Source organism: Puntigrus tetrazona, chromosome 11 (genome assembly GCF_018831695.1).
Source record: "Puntigrus tetrazona isolate hp1 chromosome 11, ASM1883169v1, whole genome shotgun sequence".
In the NCBI taxonomy this organism is placed as follows: domain Eukaryota; kingdom Metazoa; phylum Chordata; class Actinopteri; order Cypriniformes; family Cyprinidae; genus Puntigrus; species Puntigrus tetrazona.
The window spans coordinates 18,638,234-18,661,611 of record NC_056709.1 but is presented as its reverse complement, the minus strand read 5'-3'; the positions used below and the strand labels follow the sequence as shown (position 1 = coordinate 18,661,611).

General features: G+C 37.2%; 2 protein-coding genes across 5 annotated transcripts in view; one reads left to right on the top strand and one right to left on the bottom strand.

Annotated features, from left to right (window-relative positions):
- The first annotated feature begins 521 nt into the window (after positions 1 to 521).
- On the top strand, positions 522 to 5,748 carry slc2a9l1 (solute carrier family 2 member 9, like 1). The gene is made up of 12 exons (XM_043251545.1): positions 522 to 579; positions 940 to 1,035; positions 1,415 to 1,575; positions 1,674 to 1,798; positions 1,874 to 2,003; positions 2,630 to 2,778; positions 2,863 to 3,050; positions 3,189 to 3,299; positions 3,389 to 3,490; positions 3,567 to 3,642; positions 3,758 to 3,885; positions 5,243 to 5,748. Exons 1-12 carry the CDS (start codon positions 556 to 558, stop codon positions 5,426 to 5,428), a joined length of 1,476 nt encoding a protein of 491 aa, XP_043107480.1. The 5' UTR covers positions 522 to 555; the 3' UTR covers positions 5,429 to 5,748.
- Positions 5,749 to 12,596: 6,848 nt separating this feature from the next.
- The window catches only part of prickle2b (prickle homolog 2b), a 69,142-nt gene continuing 58,360 nt past the window's right edge, over positions 12,597 to 23,378 (bottom strand). For all 4 annotated transcript variants that reach the window (XM_043252651.1, XM_043252652.1, XM_043252654.1 and 1 more), the window contains 6 exons: positions 18,953 to 19,066; positions 18,686 to 18,823; positions 17,588 to 17,791; positions 16,501 to 16,687; positions 14,948 to 15,808; positions 12,597 to 14,042 (listed from right to left, as the gene is read on the bottom strand). In XM_043252651.1, coding sequence (XP_043108586.1) covers positions 13,150 to 14,042; positions 14,948 to 15,808; positions 16,501 to 16,687; positions 17,588 to 17,791; positions 18,686 to 18,823; positions 18,953 to 19,066 — 2,397 coding nt within the window. In that variant the 3' untranslated portion in view covers positions 12,597 to 13,149. The remainder of the gene's footprint in view (positions 14,043 to 14,947; positions 15,809 to 16,500; positions 16,688 to 17,587; positions 17,792 to 18,685; positions 18,824 to 18,952; positions 19,067 to 23,378) is intronic.

Genomic DNA, 23,378 nt, shown 5'->3' with positions numbered 1-23,378 from the left:
AAATTAGAAAACATTATAAACTATTGATTTTGTTTCCTTTTTTTTTTTTTTTTTTTTTTTTATCAAAAACAAGTTACCAACTACAGCTTTAAGAATGCCGTCTAATGCTAAGTGCAAATTACTACCTGACTGTTACAATAAAAAAAAATTAACAGAAGTATAAAAACATACCAGAAAAAGAATATGATGTAAGCAACACTGCATCACGTGGGTGTTAAATTTGTACATTTTGTCTTTCTAAAAATTACGTAATTCATTTTTTTATTAATGATCTTTTGTTACTTTCTATCTATATTCATTTAATTTTAATCTTTATATTTTTATCAGGTCTTTTAAATGTAAAGTTTTTTTGAATACAATTTTTTGATAATATCAGTAAAAAATATATATAAAAAGCAATTATCTGGACAAATAGATAGAGATAGCTTTTAGGAGACAAAATGTGACGAGTCATTCCAGTGTCAAAAATTAATCAAATGCCTAACAGGGATGACACTGTATTTATTGGAGAAGCAGTGGTGCTTCATAGACACAAACAGATACAAGCAGAAAAGCATGAAGAGCATGTTGCAGGAACTGGTAGGAACATGTTATTTGAAAATACTGCCAGATCTTTAAAACTGAAATCTGATTTATTATAGAGGAATGAAATAATTACCGCCTAAATAATTACATTTCAACAAAATAACGATAATGTCAAGAACGAGTGTATTGTATGTTACTGTATAATACGTCTCTGTAAAATAACCCATTTATTTTCTTTATATCTATTAGCCAATAGCAGAATTAAAGTCTTAACCAAAGTTTACTCATTCATTCAATGTCTTTGTGTCATTCTCGAGCAAGAGAAACTCCCTCTGTGCTTGCTCTTTGAATTTGAAATATCAAAAAGTATTAAAATTCAAATGTTGGATATGAACAGCGTGACTGTAATTTCAGGTTGGTGGGAAAGCACTTCTCTTTATCGTTGTGCTGGGACTGGGAGGATCGTTTCAAAATGGATTTCATCTCGCAGCGATAAGCTCTCCAACTCCAGTGCGCACCTGAGTTTCTATTTATTTGTTTCCTGTTATCGTATTAAGAAACGAGTTATAAAATATCCCGTGTCCTTGTTACAGTGTAATTACACATATGTACCGAGTAACACCATGTACATTTTTTTTGAGTTTTCACAACGATTCCGTAGATGAACTATATGTGATTCCCCCAAAAAAAGCTTTGAAAGAACAGTATTTTAATAATCGAAAGAAGTTTCTTTTATTGTACAAACAAACGGTTCAGTAGATGTTAAATGTTCTTTAAGGAATCATTAAGAAACTTTACCAGAAGCTCATTTAAGTATCAGTTCAGTTTCGTACTTACAATCTAGGTATGAATCAGATTTTTTTCTGATCTGCTATCTGTTTTCCCACAGTACATTCAGAGCTTTATTAACAGCAGCTGGACGTATCACTACGGGGAGGTTCCAGGAGAGAAGACCGTCACCTTTATCTGGTCGACTGTGGTAGCTCTTTACGCTTTAGGAGGTCTCATAGGCTCCACTACTGTCAGATACTTTACCAGTCATCTGGGAAGGTTAATCTCACCCATCCCCATCTGCTTTTCTAATCTTCATTTTATCAAAACTGACGTTCGCTTACTGTCTATCTTCTGCTGTCGTCTTCCTCTTGCAGAAAAGGAGCCATGCTGTTGGTTAGTACCATAGCAGTTGTGGCCACAGTGATCATGTACATTAGCAAACCTACTTACTCGTTTGAGCTGATACTTGTAGCACGCTTCCTGTTTGGATTCGGATCAGGTATGTGCATTAGACTGTAAATTAATTATAATAAGATGCGATTGTATGAAGATGTGATTTGCTCTTTGTTCGAAGGGTTGGGTTTGAGTGTACACACCATCTACCTGGGGGAGAGTTCACCAAAGAGAATCAGAGGCATGGTGGCAATCACAGCCACTACCTTTATGTCCCTTGGTAAACTATTAGGACAGTTTGTTGGCCTCAGGTAATAATTAATTAAGTATTAAAACTTTGCCATTGAATTGATTGGATATTTGAATCAAGCTTGCAGTCAATTGCAGTCAGAAGTATTATTATCAGTGTTACTTAATTTTTACATAATTTATTACATAATTTTATGTTTACATAATTACAAATTGTAATTACAGGTTGTTCCTTCATTAGTTAGTACATTTTGTAAGTAAAATGGCTACTTCTAAGCACTTAATTAGGTAATTACTTTGTATTATGACAACTTTAAATAAAGTGCTACCAAGTGTGTACCACATGTAATATTTTTCTTGTAAAATAAAAAAAGTAAGTTTTTAATAAATCCTAAAACAAAATATGCTTTTCACAAATATATTAGTCACCAGAAACCTTAATAACAATAAGAATACTTATTAATAATCAAGCACAAAAAAATAACTGACAACAACTAAGCAACAAATAAGCATCTTTTTTTTACTTTTTGGTCTTTGCTTTTGACCGGTTATGTAGATGGGGTGACTTTTTTTCATGCCAACGTTCAGGTTTGATTTATCTGTCTAAATTGATCTGTCTTCAGGAAAGGAATCTTTTGATACTCAATATTTCTTTGAACTGAGCTTAAGTTTCTCATTTTATTCACAGGGAGATTCTTGGCCGTGAGGAGTGCTGGAACATTCTTCTATGCGTCCCAGGATTTTTTTGCATGGCCCAGCTGGCAATCTTGCCGTTCTTCCCTGATGCTCCACGATATATTCTGATCGAGAAAGGCGACCATCAACGGTGCAAAAAAGGTGCTTTGCATTTAATGGTTCGACCTCTGTATGTCGTTGCGAACGTCTTTTGTGTAAATCACAGATTCACGTTTTGTTTGCCAGCACTGCAGTGTCTGTGGGGACCAGGCAATTACAAGCTGGAGATAGAGGAGATGTTAGCAGAACAAGCGGTCATCGGAGAGGAGCACAACAAGAGTGTGCTGGATCTCCTGAGAGACAAACACCTGCGCTGGCAGGTCCTTTCTGTGATTGTCTTAAACGGATGCATCCAGTTCAGCGGCATCTCTGCTGTAAATCATTTATCATTTATACTCAGTACACCAAATTATGCTCCTGAACAAACGTCTGTCTTTGTGTTGCCAAAAAGACATCCTTACAGAACAAACTGTATACTAAATATTGTGAATTTTCACCCTTCTTGCTCACAGATCACCGTCTTCTCTTTCAACATCTTTTTGGAAGCAGGTATTCCAATAGACAAGATCCGTTACGTAACTCTGGGCATAGGGACATCAGAAGTTCTCATCTCCATAACCTGTGTAAGTAAGGTCCAGAGTGTCTAATCCGATATCAGACTGAGGTCGTTTGTCATGGAGGAACATCATGAATCGTTTGTGTGCACGTGTAGGGGCTGTTTATTGAGAGTGTGGGGAGGAGAACCTTGATGTGCCAAGGGTTTGGGGGAATGTCAGCCATTATGGCATTAATCACTTTCACCATGTACCTAAAGGTGAGTCTCTTTATAGTTTAACATCTCACAGCGATCAAAATAGAGCTTTATTACAGTACCTCTGTTTCGTGTGCAGGACTACAGCTCTGTGTTTCCATATATCACTGTCATCCTCATTTTCCTGTTCTTTATTTGCAATACAGGAGGCCCAGGTAAACTATTTCATGTAACATAGCATTTATTCTTAGCAGACTGCTTAGCACATAACAGATTGATTCTAAAGTGACTAGCCAGTGCCAACAACTCAAACCAGTTTGATCTGAACAGCTGGAATAGTCCCATCACTCGCCAGTGAGATCTTCATCCAGTCTTACCGCCCGGCTGCATTTGTGATTACCGGCCTCCTACGCTGGCTGGGATTCACCCTGCTTGGATTCATCTTCCCATTCCTTATTGTAAGTCCATTCCCATAACAATAACATAAACAACATGGGGGTCGTTCCGTCAACTCAACCAGTGGTCCCTGGCTCAAATTCTTTAGGATAAGCATGTATAGTTAAGAAAGCCAAAATTAAATGGCATGAAAATATATTTATGGAGTAATCCACTATTTTGTAGAGTGGGGCAGGTGAAAATAAATAAATAAATAATAGCTAAATATAAGATGGTAGCATCGTTAATTATTTTTTGGTAGGTCTGTTAGTAAATCTGTTGACATTAGATTGCATGGCTGTAACTTGGATTAAATGTATTAAAAATATCTTATTGCCATTTTAGATTTTAAGTCTTAGAAAACTTTTCTTTTGGCATCTTCTCTGTTCTTCAGACAATCCGTTGGAAATACAATAAGCATCAGCAAACATTTGGTTTTTCAACCACAGAAAAATTTGTAAAATTCAAAAATCTAGACATGGAGCCACATTGAGGTGCCCTATATATATATATATATATATATATATATATATATATATATATATATATATATATATATATATATATATATATATATATATATATGTATATATATATATATATATATATATATTTAATTATATAGTTTTTTTACCTGAACGTTCTTCCTGGAGCTATATTGAGATTTAAACATCTTTACAACTGACCATATAGGCCCTAAAAATGAACATGCCTAAAGGAAAATCTAAAAGGGCATTAAGATAGCCTTAATATATCTTTAGTTATCGGCACACAAACTGTCACCACTGTCAGAAAATGCAAGAACAATAGCTAAACAGATTTTACTAATAGACCTACCAATCTCTGTGAAACATAACATCCATGATACATCCATGACATTTTGGCTTTCTTCAGAAGAAAAAATCTTGACAAAACCTACCTTTTTATTATATATTAATTTGTTATATATTTTTTGTTTACATCTTATAAACTTAAAATATATAGCAAGCATATTTCCCACAAATGCAGCATCAGTAAATGTCATTGCTATTAGATGCTTCATTATTGGTTTATGTAAGGAGCTTATATATATATATATATATATATATATATATATATATATATATATATATATATATATATATATATACATATATATATATATATATACTATATATTAAAGCCAGTGAATATGACTGTATTTTAAATCTCTCTCTTCTGTATACTGTTTTAAAAGACCAACTAAAATACAGAATAATTATTTCATGCATGCCCTTTTATGTGTCTACATCTTGAACAATGTGTAATTCCAGGCTTTCAAGACACCTTTTCGCTGCTCCTATAAACCGCTCTGCCGTCTCACTTTAACAAAGACCATGTTTCTCATCCATGTTTCTGCAGGCCGCTCTGAAGTCTCTGAGCTTTGTTCTCTTCTCCTTCGTTTGTCTGATAGCAGCTCTCTACATCTTCTTCATCCTTCCTGAAACAAAAGGCAAGACTCTCCTTGAGATTTCCCAAGAGTTTGAGAAAATCAGAGCGTGTGGATCCTCCTCCGAAGACGTTATGTGCCTAGAGACCAAGCTTTAGAGTATACTGATGTAAATATGGACTAGATGTGGACTTGTACAAGAAATATTAAATTATTATCATATTTATCAAAATTATATTTATAAAGACAGACTGGTTGAGTTTATTTAGCAATAAAGGCCACTATGATGATAGGCTATATAACAATAAATAGATAAATGCACTTGAAATATAGATTTATTAAGTTGTGGAGAAAACCATTAGCTATAGCTGTCAATATATTTTAGTGACAAGAGAGCTGTTATACTAAAAAACTAAATATACCGTATTGTTATACCGACTGTTATGTTTTTAGATGAATAAATGTGAAATACAAAACATTTTATTTGATCTGCATGTTCTCTTACTTTCACAGGTTTAAGAAAAAACTGGCCAATTTTTGGCTACATTTATTTTCACTACCACTCAGAACACCTTATAAAACTTAAGGACCTCTTCTCATTTTTTTTCTTTCTTTGTCAGTGACTGAACAAATGTCTAACTACATTACATAATGTCTGAAGTAACCCATGCTTATTTCTACATGCCCTGCTAGCCATTAACTAGCTAAAGGCTGGAATTCACTATATTATTCCTTTTCTTTTTTCCGTCCAGATTTTTGCACCGATTTACAAACCGAACGAGTCAAAGCTAGTTACCTCAAAGCCCTGTTTTTACAACTGTTTTTAAGTAGTTTACAAAGTCAGCAAATTATGCTTAGATTTTTATTCTTAGCAGTTTTCAGAACACTGAGCATATTCCAGCCCTAAGCAAACATTATAAGGGCATTGTAAGCTCTGGAAGATTGCCTTCGTTCCATTTCTATCGTAGTGCAGATAGTTGAACTATTAAGTGAGGCTGACCCTATTAAATCAGCCCACCCATGTTATTGCGAAACAGGGGCTTTGGGGTTGTAGAACATCGTGAAGGTTGAGCTGAGGGAATTTTTTGTCTTATCAGTCCCGGACAGGCTGTGCGGGGCGTCCTAGAGTCATTAGCAGTTTAATAGGTACTGTGTGAACTTCACAGGCCAGTAATGATTGACGTAACGCTTTATCACCGCCTCAGCTGTTTCACGGGATTAACTGAAGGATTCATTTAACTGACTATCAATGATTATGGAATTCCCACAGCACCCAAAGTGTATCATGCTTTTTTCATATTTTATGACTGAAATTCTGGGTCTAGGATAAAACAAAAATATGCATTCATATGAAACATAAACGAGTTCCCACGACTCGTGACTTTCATATGAAATCTGTTTCAGTTAAAATTCAAACCATCCTTGTGTATATAAATAAATCATTTCAATTTAAATTATGGGACAATACTTTTAACTGCCAATGGATGGCACTGTTTGTTCACTGCAGAATTACCGTAGCAGTGAGTGATCAGCTTTTAATAAGATGATGTTCAACTGCAAATTCAAACACAGTGCAACACTACACTGGAAGCACTTTTTTATCACCAATTATTTTAAACTAAAAAAGCTAGAAGTGTAGCTGTTTCTTTTAAATGTATTTAAGTGAAACTGATTAGGCCTACTTTAATGTTATGTTTCTTTTCTGACCTATCTATACTGTGACTTTTATGCTACAATGTAAAAAATGTAGCCTCCCATTTTCTGAAGTGGAACTATTTTTTGTCTAATGAAATGCTTGGTGTTAGTGCAGTTCTTCTGGTTCTTTCACATTCTTTGGAAAGTAGGGGTTAAAATATAGGCCACTCCGATATATATATGTAAATATAGTTGTGTGATGTCCATTGTGTTGTTGGTATTTGTAATACAGTAAGTGGAATGAGTTATACACACTACCATTAATAAGTTTGTTTTCATGCGTTTTTAAGAATTCTCACTAAAGCTACATTTATTTAGTCAAAAATAATGATGGGATTTTAGTGTTTTTTTTTTAAAGATCTCTTTTAAAACATTAGTAATCACCTCTCAATCACAATACCAATGTCATGATCTCATGAAAAACACTTTATGTTCCCCACAATGTGACCCCAGTCCTCTCAGTCTTCTGCATATGGATTTTGTTTAAATGTCCTTGGTTTGTTAAGTGGTTGAAAAAGAGCTAAAACGCATTAAGGGCTGAACACTAATAATAGCTGAACAGCATACTGACCGGCCCTTTTGCATTAAGTAGCCTAATTTGTCCTCCGCTCATATTGCCGCCAATCCGCAAAGGCAGATGATATGATGGTATGGAATCTGTGAAGAGACGGGCAGACAATGTTAATATAATTAGTTTCATTAACATTCCTGCGTCCCGTTATTAACGTTCAGGTGCCGTTCTGTCGAGTGTAAAACTGAAATCGATCATTAATCTAGAGGATGAGTGCGCAAGCAGATGCACTCAGACTTTGACATCACAAGGTTAATGTGCAAAGCAAATATTCGTCATGACTCACTCTACAGTCATTTTCACCTTTTAAAACACTCGTAAGCTACAATACAATTGGTACAAAGCATACAACAGGGCTGGGCGATATGAATAAAAGAGATATATATATATATATATATATATATATATATATATATATATATATATATATATATTACAAAAGTAATAACAAGCACTGGTTGAAAAAACATTAGAAATACCATTTTGAATTAAGAAAATATAAAATTCTTTGTAATTATCAGAAGAATTAATGTGGACAACCTGTCCCAGTAAATGAGCATGCGTTTAAGTGCACAGATGGGCATGTTCCAGTAAGGTCATTAATGTCTGTAGAATGACTGGGGCTGCAGCTGGAAATCATGGGGCCTTTGGCACTGTGGGATTATCTCCTATGTGTGAGTAAGAAATGAATGTCTCTATGAATGTTAAACAGTCCTGAGACCTCCTGATCCGAGGATTATGAGCTCTGAATGGCTCCATTTAGCTGCGGTAGCATCACAGCGTAGACATGTGGTGTTCATTGTAATGGATTTGTGTTGTCATTGTGTCCAAATAGCACAGGTTGCTGTCTGGGCATTTGTGAATGGAAACAAACAGAGCAGAATGGATTTGAATCGAGTGTATTATTACGTGCTGTATAATAGATCGCTGTTTCTGAGAATATATTTGTGGTGTTTTAAATTAGTTACATGCATTATGGTTTTCTGAGCGTGGGTATATATGTGTTGTGGGATACACCCTCAAGGGGTTTGATGTCATATCTTGGCAGATAACTCGCAACATCCAGCTGGTGACACGAGAATCTCATTAATGCATAAAATCATGAGGATAGATATTAAAGTGTCATATTCATCTCCTGAATAAACAACAATTAACAAAACTTTTAGAAGGATGGGCTTTGGATGATAATCGTGTATGTTTCTCAACATAAAATCAATGCCTTTGGCTGCTTTCCCTCCCCAGCATTGATGAACTAGCATGTTGAATCCACATATTCTTGCTGCCTGAGTTCAGTCATCACCAAGTTAGTCAGGTCACATATTTCTCTGGTAAATAGGCACTTGCAAAAAAAAAAAAAAAAAAAAAAAAAAACAACAACACACTTTTGCCTGCCATGGTAACCATAGCAACAGCAGGCAGCTCAAGCACTTTTCATTCTTTTTGGAACAGTGACTAAACATACTGTCAGTATGTATCACTCTATCTGATGTATACATCAAAAAAAAAAAAACCTGTAATGGAAATTCACCTCATTCTATGTTCTAAATGCATGTTATAGATCTTACACCTGACTCAGCAGTTCATCAATTAATATGTTCAGTTTCCTAACGCACTTTGTGAGCTGCATATTCAATCACAATCGAGTCGCCACTGGACTTCTCTCTGGTGATGTATGCATTTTGTCAGTTTTTCTTTGGACGTACATCCCAGCACGGAAGAAAAGATCTATTCTTATTTACGTTTCATTGCAACTCTAAGAGAGCTGACATTGCTCAGGGTTGCACAAATGAACCCAAACAGAATGCAGCTGGGAAATGCTAAAATAATTGATTCAAAGCAGTCAACACTCCTGAAAGCCCATCGGCTTCTAACTGAACGCACGAGGGCCAGTTGAGAAAGTGCCCTATAGGCACATATTACCGAGGAGCATGGGATGATGGCTTGTAACACTGAAGCATTGTAAAAACAAAAACACTTGTGAATTGAATCTGGCTATGCTGCTGAGCAGTATAATTATAAACAGTTTTCCCTAATTGTGGCTCTTAATAACACCCAGAAGAGTGTCTGCGCTGCGTTTCAGTAATAGTAATGACACCAGTTATTTTGAACAATTAGATGATTCACGCACAACATGATTTTAATACGACAACATCGTAACAATCATTTATTTAAAGTATTTGGCAAATTATAAGGTGTTACAAATGACAGATATGAGTTAAGTATACACATAGCAAATAAATAGCTATGTTTAATTTGTTAGTAATCATCCTGAAGGCTCAATCAGACTAAAAGCATCCATGTAAACACCTCAACCGACTGGATCGAAGGGTGGTATAAAGCTGAAATAATCTAAACAATAGGAAATATTCAGCACGTAAATGCTTGAATCGCACTATTTTCTCAGATTAAAAAATACCTTACGTACATGAGCATGTTTTACAAATGTGCATATGTGTATTGAAGCATTACGAATCTAATGTTTACTAAATATTTGAAATATATAAAAAATATATTACTAAATATATTATTTATTTATAAAACCTAAACTGAAATATTCTGTGACATTAGCGTAAATTTGTGCACTTGAACATAGAAATGAAACGGACATAAATATGAACGGCAAGTCATTTTTGGCTTAATCTTGAATATTTAAGTTTGAAACTGGATGATATTAACAGGACATGGCTTTTAAACAGAAAGAGTGCTCAAAATTTGAAATGACAGTTAGAATATATGTCAAACTTATGCACAGGCTGATGGCTTTAACTTTAATGCTCCAGAGAAAAATTTACATGAAAAACTGTGCATAAAAGATAATCATATTTAAATAGGAATTACAGCAGTCAGTTCTCTTGGGTCAACAAATAATGACTGCAGTGGTCATGTCACGTCATTGAAAGTGCTTTCTACATCAGTTACCTCTGACATAAATGCTCTAAAAGCATAAAGTTGAACCACAAATTGCCGAAAAGACATGTAATTTCCACAATAGATGGATTGACTATAAACTCACAGATTTTATATACATATTGTTTTTAATGGTTTTAAGTATAATGCCTGCTCTCAGTTCTGGTCCTTAGATTAATTCAGTCATGGCCCACAGATTAATACAGGGGTCATAAGCGGGATAATGCCAGTCTCTTTCTGCTTTAATGAGATATTTCTTCAGTTAAGGACAGTAGTGATTCTTGGGCAGAGAAAGATGACTCTCTCTGAGGGTAAAGGAACTGTTATCAAATAGAATAACAAAACAGAGGAGTAAGTCAAAAGGCTTTGCTATCTAAAATGTGGTAAATGAGCATACTGTAGATAGGAGCATTTGTGTGTGATCTCACGAACATCGAGCTATCAGTAATGCAGGTTAGTTGGAGGCCATTTACAAATGATCTGAAATTGTCAGGAAAAACCGTCATGGGCCACTGCCCTTAACGGCAAAGACGAGTTCGACACTTTCCATTATGACTATAAGTTACGCCTGAGCTGTTTCACAATTTCATGGTTTCGCTTTGTCTGCAGTATCAGCCCTCAGTGGACCTCTGGGAACTATTTTTAACATTATATTATGCAGTCCGTGCCAATTTGCAGCGCTTTCAAAATTGCCCCTGACATACAGCAAAAAAAATCGCACTGAAAAAAACATGTGGCTAAAAAAACCCATCAAACTAAAATGTGTTTCATTTGCAATTATTGATTGACAGGGAAGATTCAAACTGCTCCTTTACAGATAATACTGTAATTAAAGAGGCAGTTCACACGAACATTGAAAAGCTCTCACCAATTATTCACCCTCATTTTGTTCAGAACCAGCATGACCAGGCATACAGTACGTGTGAAGAACAAAACAAGAAGAAAAGTTGAAGAGGTTTTGGTATCGAAGCGTTTCAGTTTTAAAAAGGACATGCAATCATTATATTTTCAGTCTTCTAGCATACAACAGAAACAGAACGAATTTTACTAACTGAAAATCTGTCCACTACAGCTCCGTAAATCAAAATTGAATCAGTACCAGTATTCATGAATGAATCGTTGTCAGTGAACCGAGCCATCTGCTTTTGCAAAGCCAGTAATGATTCGTTCTCATTTTCATTTTACACGAACTGAATGATCGTTAAAAGTTCACTACAGTTTTATGGTGAATGAATATGCTTAAAGAGCGATCTGTTCCTCTCACATTTGTGAAACGAATCAAGAGTTTTGATTCGAAAAGCACAATTCGTTCAAGAATCAGGATTTTCAATAAATAATACTGCCTTAAACTTCAGTCTGTTTTGAACGTACTTTATTATTGTGACATCCGGAATGCATAATACAAAAATGTAGTAAGAACGTTATTAATGGCTTCTCGGTTCAAATACGCCTATTTTATATATATTTAAAAAAAAATTAAATAAGGGCCGCCAATTATTCTCTACCAAAAATAAGAGGAAGAGCTAGATCACGTTTATGCAGCTGGTTATGCCATAACACTGCCAAAAACTTTCTTTCAAGACTCCTCTGACCACTTCTAAGCACATATGAGGACAAACATTCCTCAGACAGTAGCGCAAAGCATCTCATGTTTCTGGCCTGTCAGGAACATTAGCTCTTTGCCACTTTTTTAACAAGTTCAGATACATTTTTCAGGCTTATAGCACATGGGACTGTGGTCATGGTTTACATATACGAAAAACACATATGTACTATCCAGCAGCTAAAATAACATTCTGTCTGCGAGTAATATGATATCCTTATATCTTATTGCTTAAACAGCAGCACTATTGACAGAATGATGGTTTAGAATGCAAACAGAGAGCAAGGCTTGAACTAGATGCAAAAACGTTTCCCCATCTTTTAAAGTCCCAAATCGAAGATGGAAACCGAAATGAATCCTTGAATTTTCATAAGCACTGTCATTAGCAATGAGGTGTATCTGTAAGTGAGACTAGCCATTTGGATCCCGTGGATGCTCTGTGGTCTTTTGCATTAATGCATGGAGCAGATGGCGAGTGGTTGGTGTCTAATCTGAATCAGAGATCACAGAATGCTATGATGATGAAGAACCAAGAGCTGTCAATCAAATCTTTCACAGAAATACTCTTTAATTTCCAATACAGGACAAAAATCAACAAATTAACGTGCATGCCTTTACTATTTTCTCTACATTATGCTTAGTACATAAATGATTCTATTGATACAAAATATAAAAATATGTGGTACATCATTTACAGATAATTTACATTACATCCTTAACTTAGTGAATTTCTTCATACAATTGCCTATATACATCTTATCAATGGGGTTTTCAGCCCAAAGCAAACACCAAAAAAAAAAACAAAACAAAAAACATCACTGTGCCTGAATGGATTACATAACCAAAAAATTGCACATTAGCTGTAACAAATGCGGCAACAGTGCTGCGGATTTAATATTTAAGAAGTTCTTTAAAAAAAAAAAGTGTAACATCCAGAATAATTCAGAAATATCACATGAGAAAGCATGCATATGCAATTGAGCTGTGAACAAATTAAATGACTGCGTAATATTCACTGATAGCCTCACAACACCGGAAAGCCTTTCAAACTATAGGGATGGGGATCTTGTGCAAGGTTGTGCAGGATGCAGCAGGTGCGACTTTTAAGATATAATGCAGTTCTTGCTTTTCCTACGTTTGCGTGTGTGTAACTGTCCTCGGCTTCCGAACTGCCCGGATGCGCCCAGTCCCGAAGAGTTGTATTTGCGTAGCATCTCCTCGCTGGTCATGTACCTCAGCTGGACCGGTCTGGGAATGGGCTCGCCCAGAAAATACCCTTCATCTTCCGACTCGGAAGATGAGGAACATGTCGAGCACCAATCGTCATCGTAATCGTACTGGTCCCACGAATAAGGGCCCTGGTGTCGGTGCAGTGCGGGGTTTTGAAGAGTTAGGTCGGAGGTTGTCCGAGGGCAAGGTCTGAAAGGCTGCTGTCTCAGCCTGCTGCTTCCACTTCCGTAGTTGTCCCTTGACCCACGGGGTGGAGGGAACTGGTCATAATCCTCACGCACATGAAGCTGAGATCGTTTGGGAGCTGGGCGCCGCTCAGCTGCGAGGTTAAGTGCGTTGTCCGAACGGGAGCGCCTGGAACGGCGAGAGCGATGGTGGTGGTGTCGACGGCGTGGCTCTTGGTGGTCGATGCTGCGCCGGCGGGTGCGTTCGCTCATGGGTGGTAGACGGGCGTTGTTGGCATTGCTTACCAAACTTACGCGATCCTCCTCTTGATAGGCAAAGCCAGGTGGCAAAGCATTGATTCCAGGTTGTTCACGAGTGTATTGCACAGGGAATTTGACTTGCACCGGGGCTTCAAGCTCTAGGTAGGGCTGTGCGGAATTCAAGCTACGAAGAGATTCAGAGCTGTGGAACTGCACAGAGGAGCTGAGGGTGCCCATGTTACTCTTTTCAGACACGTTCATGCCAGAATCTTTGCTCAAATCTGGCATTGAGAAGCGAGACAAGTGCTCCTGCCGTTTACTTCCTCCATCTGCAGAGGTACCTGTAGAGTGGAAACACATGCAAGACAACTGTAATATTCTCTCGCGTCCCCAACCGAGTGTAACAGTGTTGACAAAAGTACTGATCGTGATACCATTCTGTAATGGAATTTTTAAGATTTGAGCGCTGTTGAGCAGATATTTAAACAGCTTTGATTGGTCATTGTGTTTATGCACTCAACAGATACGATTGTGATTTGCTTCAATGATCAGCGCTTCACGCTTGAAAGGCCCATCTATCAACAGATAAACAGTGCATAACTCATATCTTAATGAGAAATGGACGTTTTTAAAATTTCAGTACCAAATTGTATCACGGTTGGTACCTTTGACAACACTAGTCTGACAATAAGTTGGCAAATAATGCACTAGATTTTTAGTTTTTTCAAATCCCTAAACAAGGATGCGTTGAATTAATCAAGAGACAGAAAAGACTGTTATAATTACATTTCTGTTATTTAAAATAAATGATGTTCATTTGAACTTTATATAAAAAAAAACAACAACATCTATTCGTCAAAGAATCGTGAAAAATGTAATCAAATAAACACATCCTTGTGTTAATCAGAGACATCCTTAAAAAACATTTTTAAAATGGCTCTCTATAGCTGTAATGGTTTTTAGACGGTAAAAAAAAAAACATTTTCTATCGCCCTACTCCAACCCAACCCCTTACAGAAAACTACTGGCATTTTTTATTTATTTGATAAAACACTGTTTAGTATGATTTTTAAGTCTTTTGCTTTACGAGACCACAGGAAGTGTCCTTATAAACCATGCTTACGTTTGTGGTACCCATGCCATTATACACATTTGTGTCCTCGTGAACCACAAATGCCAGTACACAAACACACACACACACACAAATTATACATTATATAAATGGGGAAAAAGAAAAAAAAAGTACCTGTAGCATTAGATAGAGCCAGTGACTCCATAGATCCATGTGGTGTCTGCTCTAGTGGTGTGAGATGTTCGCTAAAGCCAAGTGCACTAATGGGGTTCCTGCTACGGCCCATCTGCGGCCCAACATCCTTTTCCTTCTCCCTCTGGAATACATGCAGGCTCACTGAGCGCTTATCCATAAAGCTGTTGTGTGGAACCTCTTGAAAGCTCGCCTGTGTTCGCAGTGCAGGTGGGTAATAGTCCTCTGGTCCGGGTTGAAACCAGTTTTCATTCAAAGACTGTCCTTTCAGAGCAGATACTGGAGGTCTCTTGGGGGCCACAGGCTCCTTGGGCCTTGGATCTGCTGGGTGACCAGGGGAAAGATTTGAAGAATAGGAAGTCCGAATGTTGCACTGACTGAGCAAATGAAGAGGGTTTGAAGAGAGTTCATTACGGCTCTCGAACCCATACATCTCAGCTGGCGTCTTCCAGGATGGAGATTCTCTGTTCAGGCTTGGGGTTTGACTGGAAAGGCTAAGCAAATCCATTTGCAGGGACAGCGGGTCAACTTCAGCAGAGTAACGCCCGGCTGAACCTTTTCCTCCCTGGTTCCCATCTCCTCCGATACTACCATTATTGCTCTTATTGGATTTGGAGCTGCTGCGCCGGGCCTCGCGTGAACGGGCGCTCTGAAATGCAGAATCTGAGGAATCAGAGCCGTTTTGGTCATCGCCAACGCTACACGCCCGAGAACAGAAGATCTGGCCCTGCTTGGGTAGAAAAGGACGACCGAGCAGGGACTTCTTACACCGAGCACAGCTAAAACAGGCTTCGGTGGCATGCCAGTGCTGGCCGTCATATGTCATCTGACCCTGGTCAATACCTGCACGATCAGAAGATATGAATTACACATAGATCACATGCACCTATGTCACAAATCAAAAATATGTAGTAATTGCTCATGGGTACAGACGTATTACAAATTATGTATTTCCTTAACTTAATGTACACACACACACACACACTCCGCTTCACTTCCTGATCTGTCCTATCAAAATAAAAATAAAAAACCCTTGGATTTTGAATGACAGCTACTTTATGTAAACAGACACAGAACAAAGATGTCTTTGAAGGATTGTGTCCTTGTGAGGTGTAGACGTGTTTGGAAAAAACTGATTATATGGTGTGCCACATATTACAGAAATGCATTCGATTTTAAATCACAGCTCTCTTTAAGCTGCCACACTTTAATGGACAACATCTGTTTTGAAAACCTGCACTGTTGCTTCCTGTTTATAATCAGTTTCACAAAATTACTTTCTGTGGTTCTATGTGGAAAGTAATTCCAGACTGAAGTTTTGCAAAACAAGATGCCAAAAAGCTAAATGCGAAGGCCAGACTAAACTATCAATTTGCAATGCTGCCCTTCTTGTTTAATATCTTGACGACAAAGACAAAAAGCAGGTCAGTCGTCTCTTGACAGTTGCTACAGGGCAATTTCTGTGAGAGCAAAGTGGACCGGCCTATCGTGGACACGAGAGGATTTCAGGTTGGCACTGATAGATGGGCTCTTACCGATGTGTTCCCCGCAGGAGTCGCAGTACTCTGCGTATAGGGACTCAAAGCAGGTGCAGCAGTACGGCCGGCCTTCTTTCATGATGTAACGCTGGCCGCCCAGAACAGTCTCGCACTCAAAACAGCAAAAGTGCTTCATGTGCCAGTGCCTGCCCTCTGCCTCTGTGCACTCATCTGCAAAAATGATCTAAGAGACAGATAAGAGATAAGAGATTTTTCTGCAGTGGAAGTGACAGGACTAAAGCTAAAGGCTCCACTGAGGCAACAGACTGAGCTTCAGCACAGCAGTAACTCTATTATCACTATAGAGATGAAGTTCTGTAACCATGGTAATCATGCAATGTATTCAGCTGTCTACACAAAATGAGAACTAGAGAAATGGGGCTCATTGTGTGCAATCTTTAACTACACAATGAGAGACGTCTCAATTTTTTTTACATTTTACTGCAAATTAAGCAAATCGCTTTTCTATAGCACTTTAAGGATGCTGTTAGCTTTTGTATGCTGAACCTTCATAAGTGAAGTACTATTATCTCAATAGGAATCCACACAATTGGAAATTTTGACTAAGGGAAAAAAATTCTCATTTGAAATATACAGTGGAGTTTGTTCAACTTTGTGCTTACCAATGTGTAGTTTTGACCACACCTTAAGAAGATTAATGGAATAATTCAGCAAAACATAAAAAAGGTTTTGAAAATGTACTTGTGATTTTGTTTCCTTATTGGAACGGATTTTGAAAAATTTGCTCGGCAAAGGATCCTCTGCAGTGAATGAGTTCAAACAGCTGATAAAAACATCACAATAATCCACAAGTACTATATACCAATCCTGGCCATCAATGAATGTCTTGGCACATGGAGAGGTTTTTTTTTTAGAAACAGTGTTTTAACCTCAAACAGTTGCCTGTGGAATATTATAATGCCTTCATCCGCAGTTTTAACTGTCAGTCTGATGGCACCCATTCACTGCAACTTTCTCAGAATCTGTTCCAATGGGGAAATAAAATCATCTTGGGTGGCCCACATACAATATACAAATTAAAGTAGATGTTCATGTCCTGTAAGGCAAGGAGAGAGTATCTAACCTCATCACAGGCTGAACAGCGGGGTTTGAGTCTCTCAGCATGGTGGCGGCCGCAGAAGATCTTCCCATCCTGGTAGAAGTAGATAAGGTCCACCAGTAGCTCATCACACATGCTGCACACAAAGCATTGTGGGTGCCAGCACACCCCGTGGCCTGCCCGTGACGCAAAGACGGCGATGTCACCTCCGTTTATCTGCCCCCCACACTGAAAATGAGAGAAATTCATGGAGAGGGTTAAAGGGTAGGAAGGAAAGTTCTTGTTGACATTTATAGGTCATTTAGCAGCAGGGTAAATAAATAATAATTTTAATCTAATATTTTGTGCTTACAGACCAGCTATTTGTCTACCAACTGATAAAGTTAAAACCAACTAAAATAAAAGTTTTGATATATAAGTTTAAACAACAACAACCCCAAACAAACCACACCTCATTAATTTCTCATTTAATAAATTAAAAGTAAATTTTTTTGCACGCTCAATGAAAAAGCATAGAGAAGAAGAATTACACATAAAATGGCCACCATATTGTTTCTGAAAACAGAAGGGAACAGTTGATATTAGCTGGTTTCTTCATTAAAGCTCTACTTCAGCATTTTCCAATATAGCGCTATGGGGAAAGTCAGAAAATGTTTAATGGGATAGACAGATGCGTTCAACTAGCCACAAAAACACACACTTGCGTGTCAGTTACCTTCGAGACCAATATTTATCGGAAAGGCAGCATCTTTTCAACAGAGCTGTGGGCTAAATGGGGGCTTTATATCTTTAAGAGTGTCACCGCAGAGGATAAATTTAAAACAAGCGAAAAAAGCCAAACTGTGTCAGTGTGACATCTGTTCCTAAGAAGTAACAGAAGGAGAGAGAAACAAGGCAGGTGGTCACAGACATGCATATCCAGCTTAGATTCAGCTCTAATTCACTTACTGGCACTTACACGACATCCCAGGTGGGCTAACACACACAAAAACCAGAGGAAGCCTTAAAACAGACTACAAAAATAATCGGCTAAGAACAAAACTACCCGTTTCCATGAACCACTGAAGCTGATCTCTTCCTTCACCCCAAACCAAGGTTTATTCTGATATCATGCTTGCACACCTGTTCACAGATCGCTCCAGTCATGGTGACCGGGAAAGGCCTGACGTTACCACGGCCCAGATTCTCCCTCTTCCTCTGGTTGCTGAAGAGCTTCAGCTCTCGTTTTTCCTCATCATCCAGGCTGTTACAGTATCGCACCTGCACAACAAAAACTCATTGTCATTGTTGACACATAAGCATGGCCCCACGTCACAAATGATGGCATGTACGAACACACATGCATTCTGATTGGTGACCTTTTCGCGTAAGACCCCAAGCTGATCTTACCTCATTGTCATGTGGGGGAAGCTGATGAAGAAGCTGTTTGATGCGATGCTTCTCCCCAGGACTGTTCACGTATGGTACTTTATCCTCTGGCAAAGAGCTGTAATACTGATGTACCTGGAATGACATTGTAGAACAACAGCTTTGAATTACTCTGAGTGAAAAATTAAAACACTGAATTAAATGAAATGGCTACTGTTAAAAAAAAAATTATATATATATATATATATATATATATATATATATATATATATATATATATATATATATATATATATATATATATATATATATATATATATATATATATATATTTTTTTTTTTTTTTTTGATGCTTTGGTGACAAGTCAAAAGACACAGAGGTGAATAAAAAACTGTATGCTATTTAAATAAATTACATTTATAAAGGATTATTATATTTTTACATAATAGAAATACAACACTAGGATTAATTTTGGTTCATGAGTAAATGAAAATAATGGAGAAAATTTTTATTATATATACACACACACACACACACACACATATACATATACACATATACAAACTATTATTTATAAAACAGTTGGATTTTGGAAGTCTAAAACTGAGGTGTGAATTATGCTAAGAAATTAATTAATAACAATAATAATAATAAATGTTTAAGTAAAAAAAATAAATAAATGAATAATAAAGAACCAGCAAGTTTCAGAGCTCACACACTTAGGTTTGTGGCACTTTGGTGACAGTCACAAACACAAGGGTGGAATTTCTACATCCCTGTTGTTGTTAACCCCTTCCCCCCATTTTGCCCATCGTCCTTGCCTTTTCACACACTTCCACACAGCTATAACAGTCAGAGTGATTTATAGATAAGCAATGCGTGAGTTAATGGAATCGGCTCCTTCTATCCTCCCTGATGTGCTTATATGGAGGACCCTTTATCTCAAGGTAATAGGAATATATGACCAGAACTCATCACAACTTAATTAGCCATATGAGGTTTACATTATTTGGATAAAAATGGACATCATCACAGTTGTCTATTTAAACAATGAAACTGAAGTGTAATTACGTCACACAACGCATTTTATAATTGGTCAAATAATGAGAACAGGTCTGCATTACACAAGAATATACTTGCTTACTGACTCGTGGCTGGAGTATTTTCTTGAAGCAGGCAAGGGAAGAATCCATACTTGGTAGGAGCCATAATAAGGTCCTGCAGCCTTAGACCACCCAAACCTATTACACAGATTTGATGGCCTAATGGCTTAATCTGATATATAGCAGGGGCCATCTGCCTCGGTCACACATACCATATAAACTGCAAGGAATAAGAAACAGTGCTTGAGAGCAACTGAGATCTGTAATGAAATGCATTATATATATATATATATATATATATATATATATATATATATATATATATATATACACACAGATTTAGCATCTGTAATCTTTGCTCTGGAAATTAAGGCCAATTACCTGAGCCGCAAATAGCATGTGACTTATTAAGCTGAAGAAAAAAAAACAAAACACAAAAAGCAACTCCCTGGAGGACTCAAACTGCAGATCCCTCTGGTGCCGCAAATACTAAACCTTCACCTTTAAAGAACATAAATGTGGTATTATGACTCTGCATTGCCTGTGTTTTTACAGAGCAGTGCGAATGACTGATATGTAAAGACTCAAATGAAATATTGTTCATCTCCGAGTCCCATCAAAATGTGTTTTTACAAGGAACAGGAAACATTTGGGATACATTCTGAAACAAAATCATCAGCTTCTTCGGTGAGGCGTGGGATTTGTTTTCAGACCTCCGTCCACGTCCGGTGTTTAATGCCTCCCTGTAATAAGTAGCTGTCTCTTTAAACGAGCTGATGGCTCTTCTGTTGCTTATGTTGGCCTGTACGGTGTCAGCAAGGGGTTTCTGAAGGACTCGTGCAGAGGTTCTTTTGGGATAGCTGAAAATTTCACGAAACACCAACTGTGGTCTGGTCCTGGTAAATTACAGTGCAGACATCCAACAATAACACGCTCCCCGGGCCAGCAAAAGAACTGTTGTGACGCAGTGATCAGAAGGACATGGACCCACAGCCCAAAGCACTCACACAGAGGAACAGCTTGTGGAAATAACTATAATCAGCAGGAAGGGATCTGGCAACCCGCCCTGGTGTCAAGGGACCTGGCAACTGCATTTTGCGTCAGACACGGAGAGGGTGAACAAAATGCAAATGCTTTTGATTTTAAGGGCAAACTAACCAGAGCCCAAACAGCTGGTTTCCATTGAATAAATAAAGGCGATGCCTTAGAGAAAGGAGGCATAGCATACGCTGGATGACACAGTAAATCTGCACCATTATTTGTTGATGGAAAATAATAATAGTATTTCAGACTGATTCAAATTATGTTATTGAAATATAAACTGGTTTATAAGATTATTTTCTATCAGATGTCCGTCATTCTATATGTTTTTGATTCTCTATGAAGAACCAACTCATTAAAACCATTTGTATGAGCAACCGAATGACACCGTTTATGCTGTATATTTCTGAGCCAGTTCATAAGAGCCATTCATTCTGGAAATTGCACATCATTTACTAAGAAGAACTTACAAGAGTCATTTGTTCAGGAATTGGCTTACACTGATTATGGGGCATACTTGGTTTGTACGCAGCCCATTTGTAATATACAGCAAATATAACAGTATATTTAAGAAAAGAAGAAGAAGATCAGTAACAAGAGCAGCTAACTGGATTATACAACTAATTCCACTCATGTGAGCATTTGAGAGCACATGTAAGTGTCAGAAACATTTCGAAAATGAATAAGATTGGCTTCTTCACTGCAAAAGGAGTACATTTTTTTTTTTACATTTGTCGGATAATGACTTTTGTGCATGTGTTCACACTTGCACAAAATAAATCTGGTACAAATAACATTTTTCCTTGGAGCTAACAAGCAAAACATGCTTTCTTGCTCTTAACCAGATCCCACATTTCTGAAACGAATAGCAGAGCTTCCATCTTATCTTATTATGGATGTGGATGGCCTAAATTTCCACCCTATGTCTAAGCAAAGCTAATTTGTCATGGCCTGAGGTAATCACTGTCTCTGGGTGAAACTGCAGACACCAGCTTTCAAAGCACAGAGAAAGGCATAATTAATAGCTTGCTAATAACATGCATGGACACCGAGTTCTTGTATCCCAGCAACTTCCTCCCATCCATCTGCCTGAATGGTGAAAAACTGACTTAAACCAGAGCCTTTACAAACTGAGGGCTCTTGGAATATAGCCTAGAGAACCATTTATCAGTGAAACACAATATTTAAGAGATTCTACTACATAAACTGACAACCATCATTTTGATCAAGTATTTATAATAAACAAAAGATAACAAAAAACCCATATACTATCGTTTTTTCCTGGACAGGATTATTCAGGCAGGCAAATGTGAATAAATTAACTAAAACTGATCAGATGCACATCATGTGGCCTCCAAAGTCCCAATAAAGTCTACAGCTGTTGCAGATGGTTGAGGTGCTTTATTGCTTATTGACCCGCTTTGCTGTTGCGTTAACAAGACCTGTTTTTTGTTCATTGAGAAAATGAAACTCACATCTATAAATGATTTCACTGGCTCATAAAGATTTCTACGCACACCGGTGCCTAATAAACCCCATACACCAACCTTCTAAAGCCGAAAATTTGCTAGAGTAAGAAAATGAGAGATGAGAGAATGAGAGATCATAAAGAAACATTCATCTCAAAGGTATTTTAATTCTGAACTTTTAAAACCTTGTGAAATTTCATGCAGAATGACTCAATGCTTTCATAAACATCCCAATGAAAATTACAAAATGACACTGTTAACATACTGCATTCCATTTATAATCCCAGTGAGCTTTTTTAAATTGTTTTTTAAAGTCTTGTACGCTCACAGAGGCTGCATTTAAGTGAAAATACAGTAATATTGTTACCATTTAAAATAACTTCATTTTTATAGCAAAGCTACATTTTCAGCAGCCATTACAGTCTTCAGTGTCACTTTATCCTTGAGAAATCCTTCTAAAATGCTGACTGCTGACAATTATTTTTTATCAATATCTTCTTAATATTTTTGTAGAAACCATCGTGTCCCAATGTCCATACTATCCCCCATAAATATAGTAATTCAAAATAGTATGTGAGATTAGAATAAGTACATCCTAAAGCATAGCATGTTGAAAAGAGTACAAAAGTCCCAGGATGGTCTACTATTTCAGGTCTGTGCATACTCTAATAGCTAAAATTGCCCACAATCCATTGCGCTTTGGAGATGGATTTGATCCAGAACTACAAACTTGAATAAAACACATTAGAAAAACTACAAATGCGATTACAAAAAGGGGTTTGAGTTATTAATAATCAACATCTAACCTAGTAAAAAAATTATTTATTGTTATC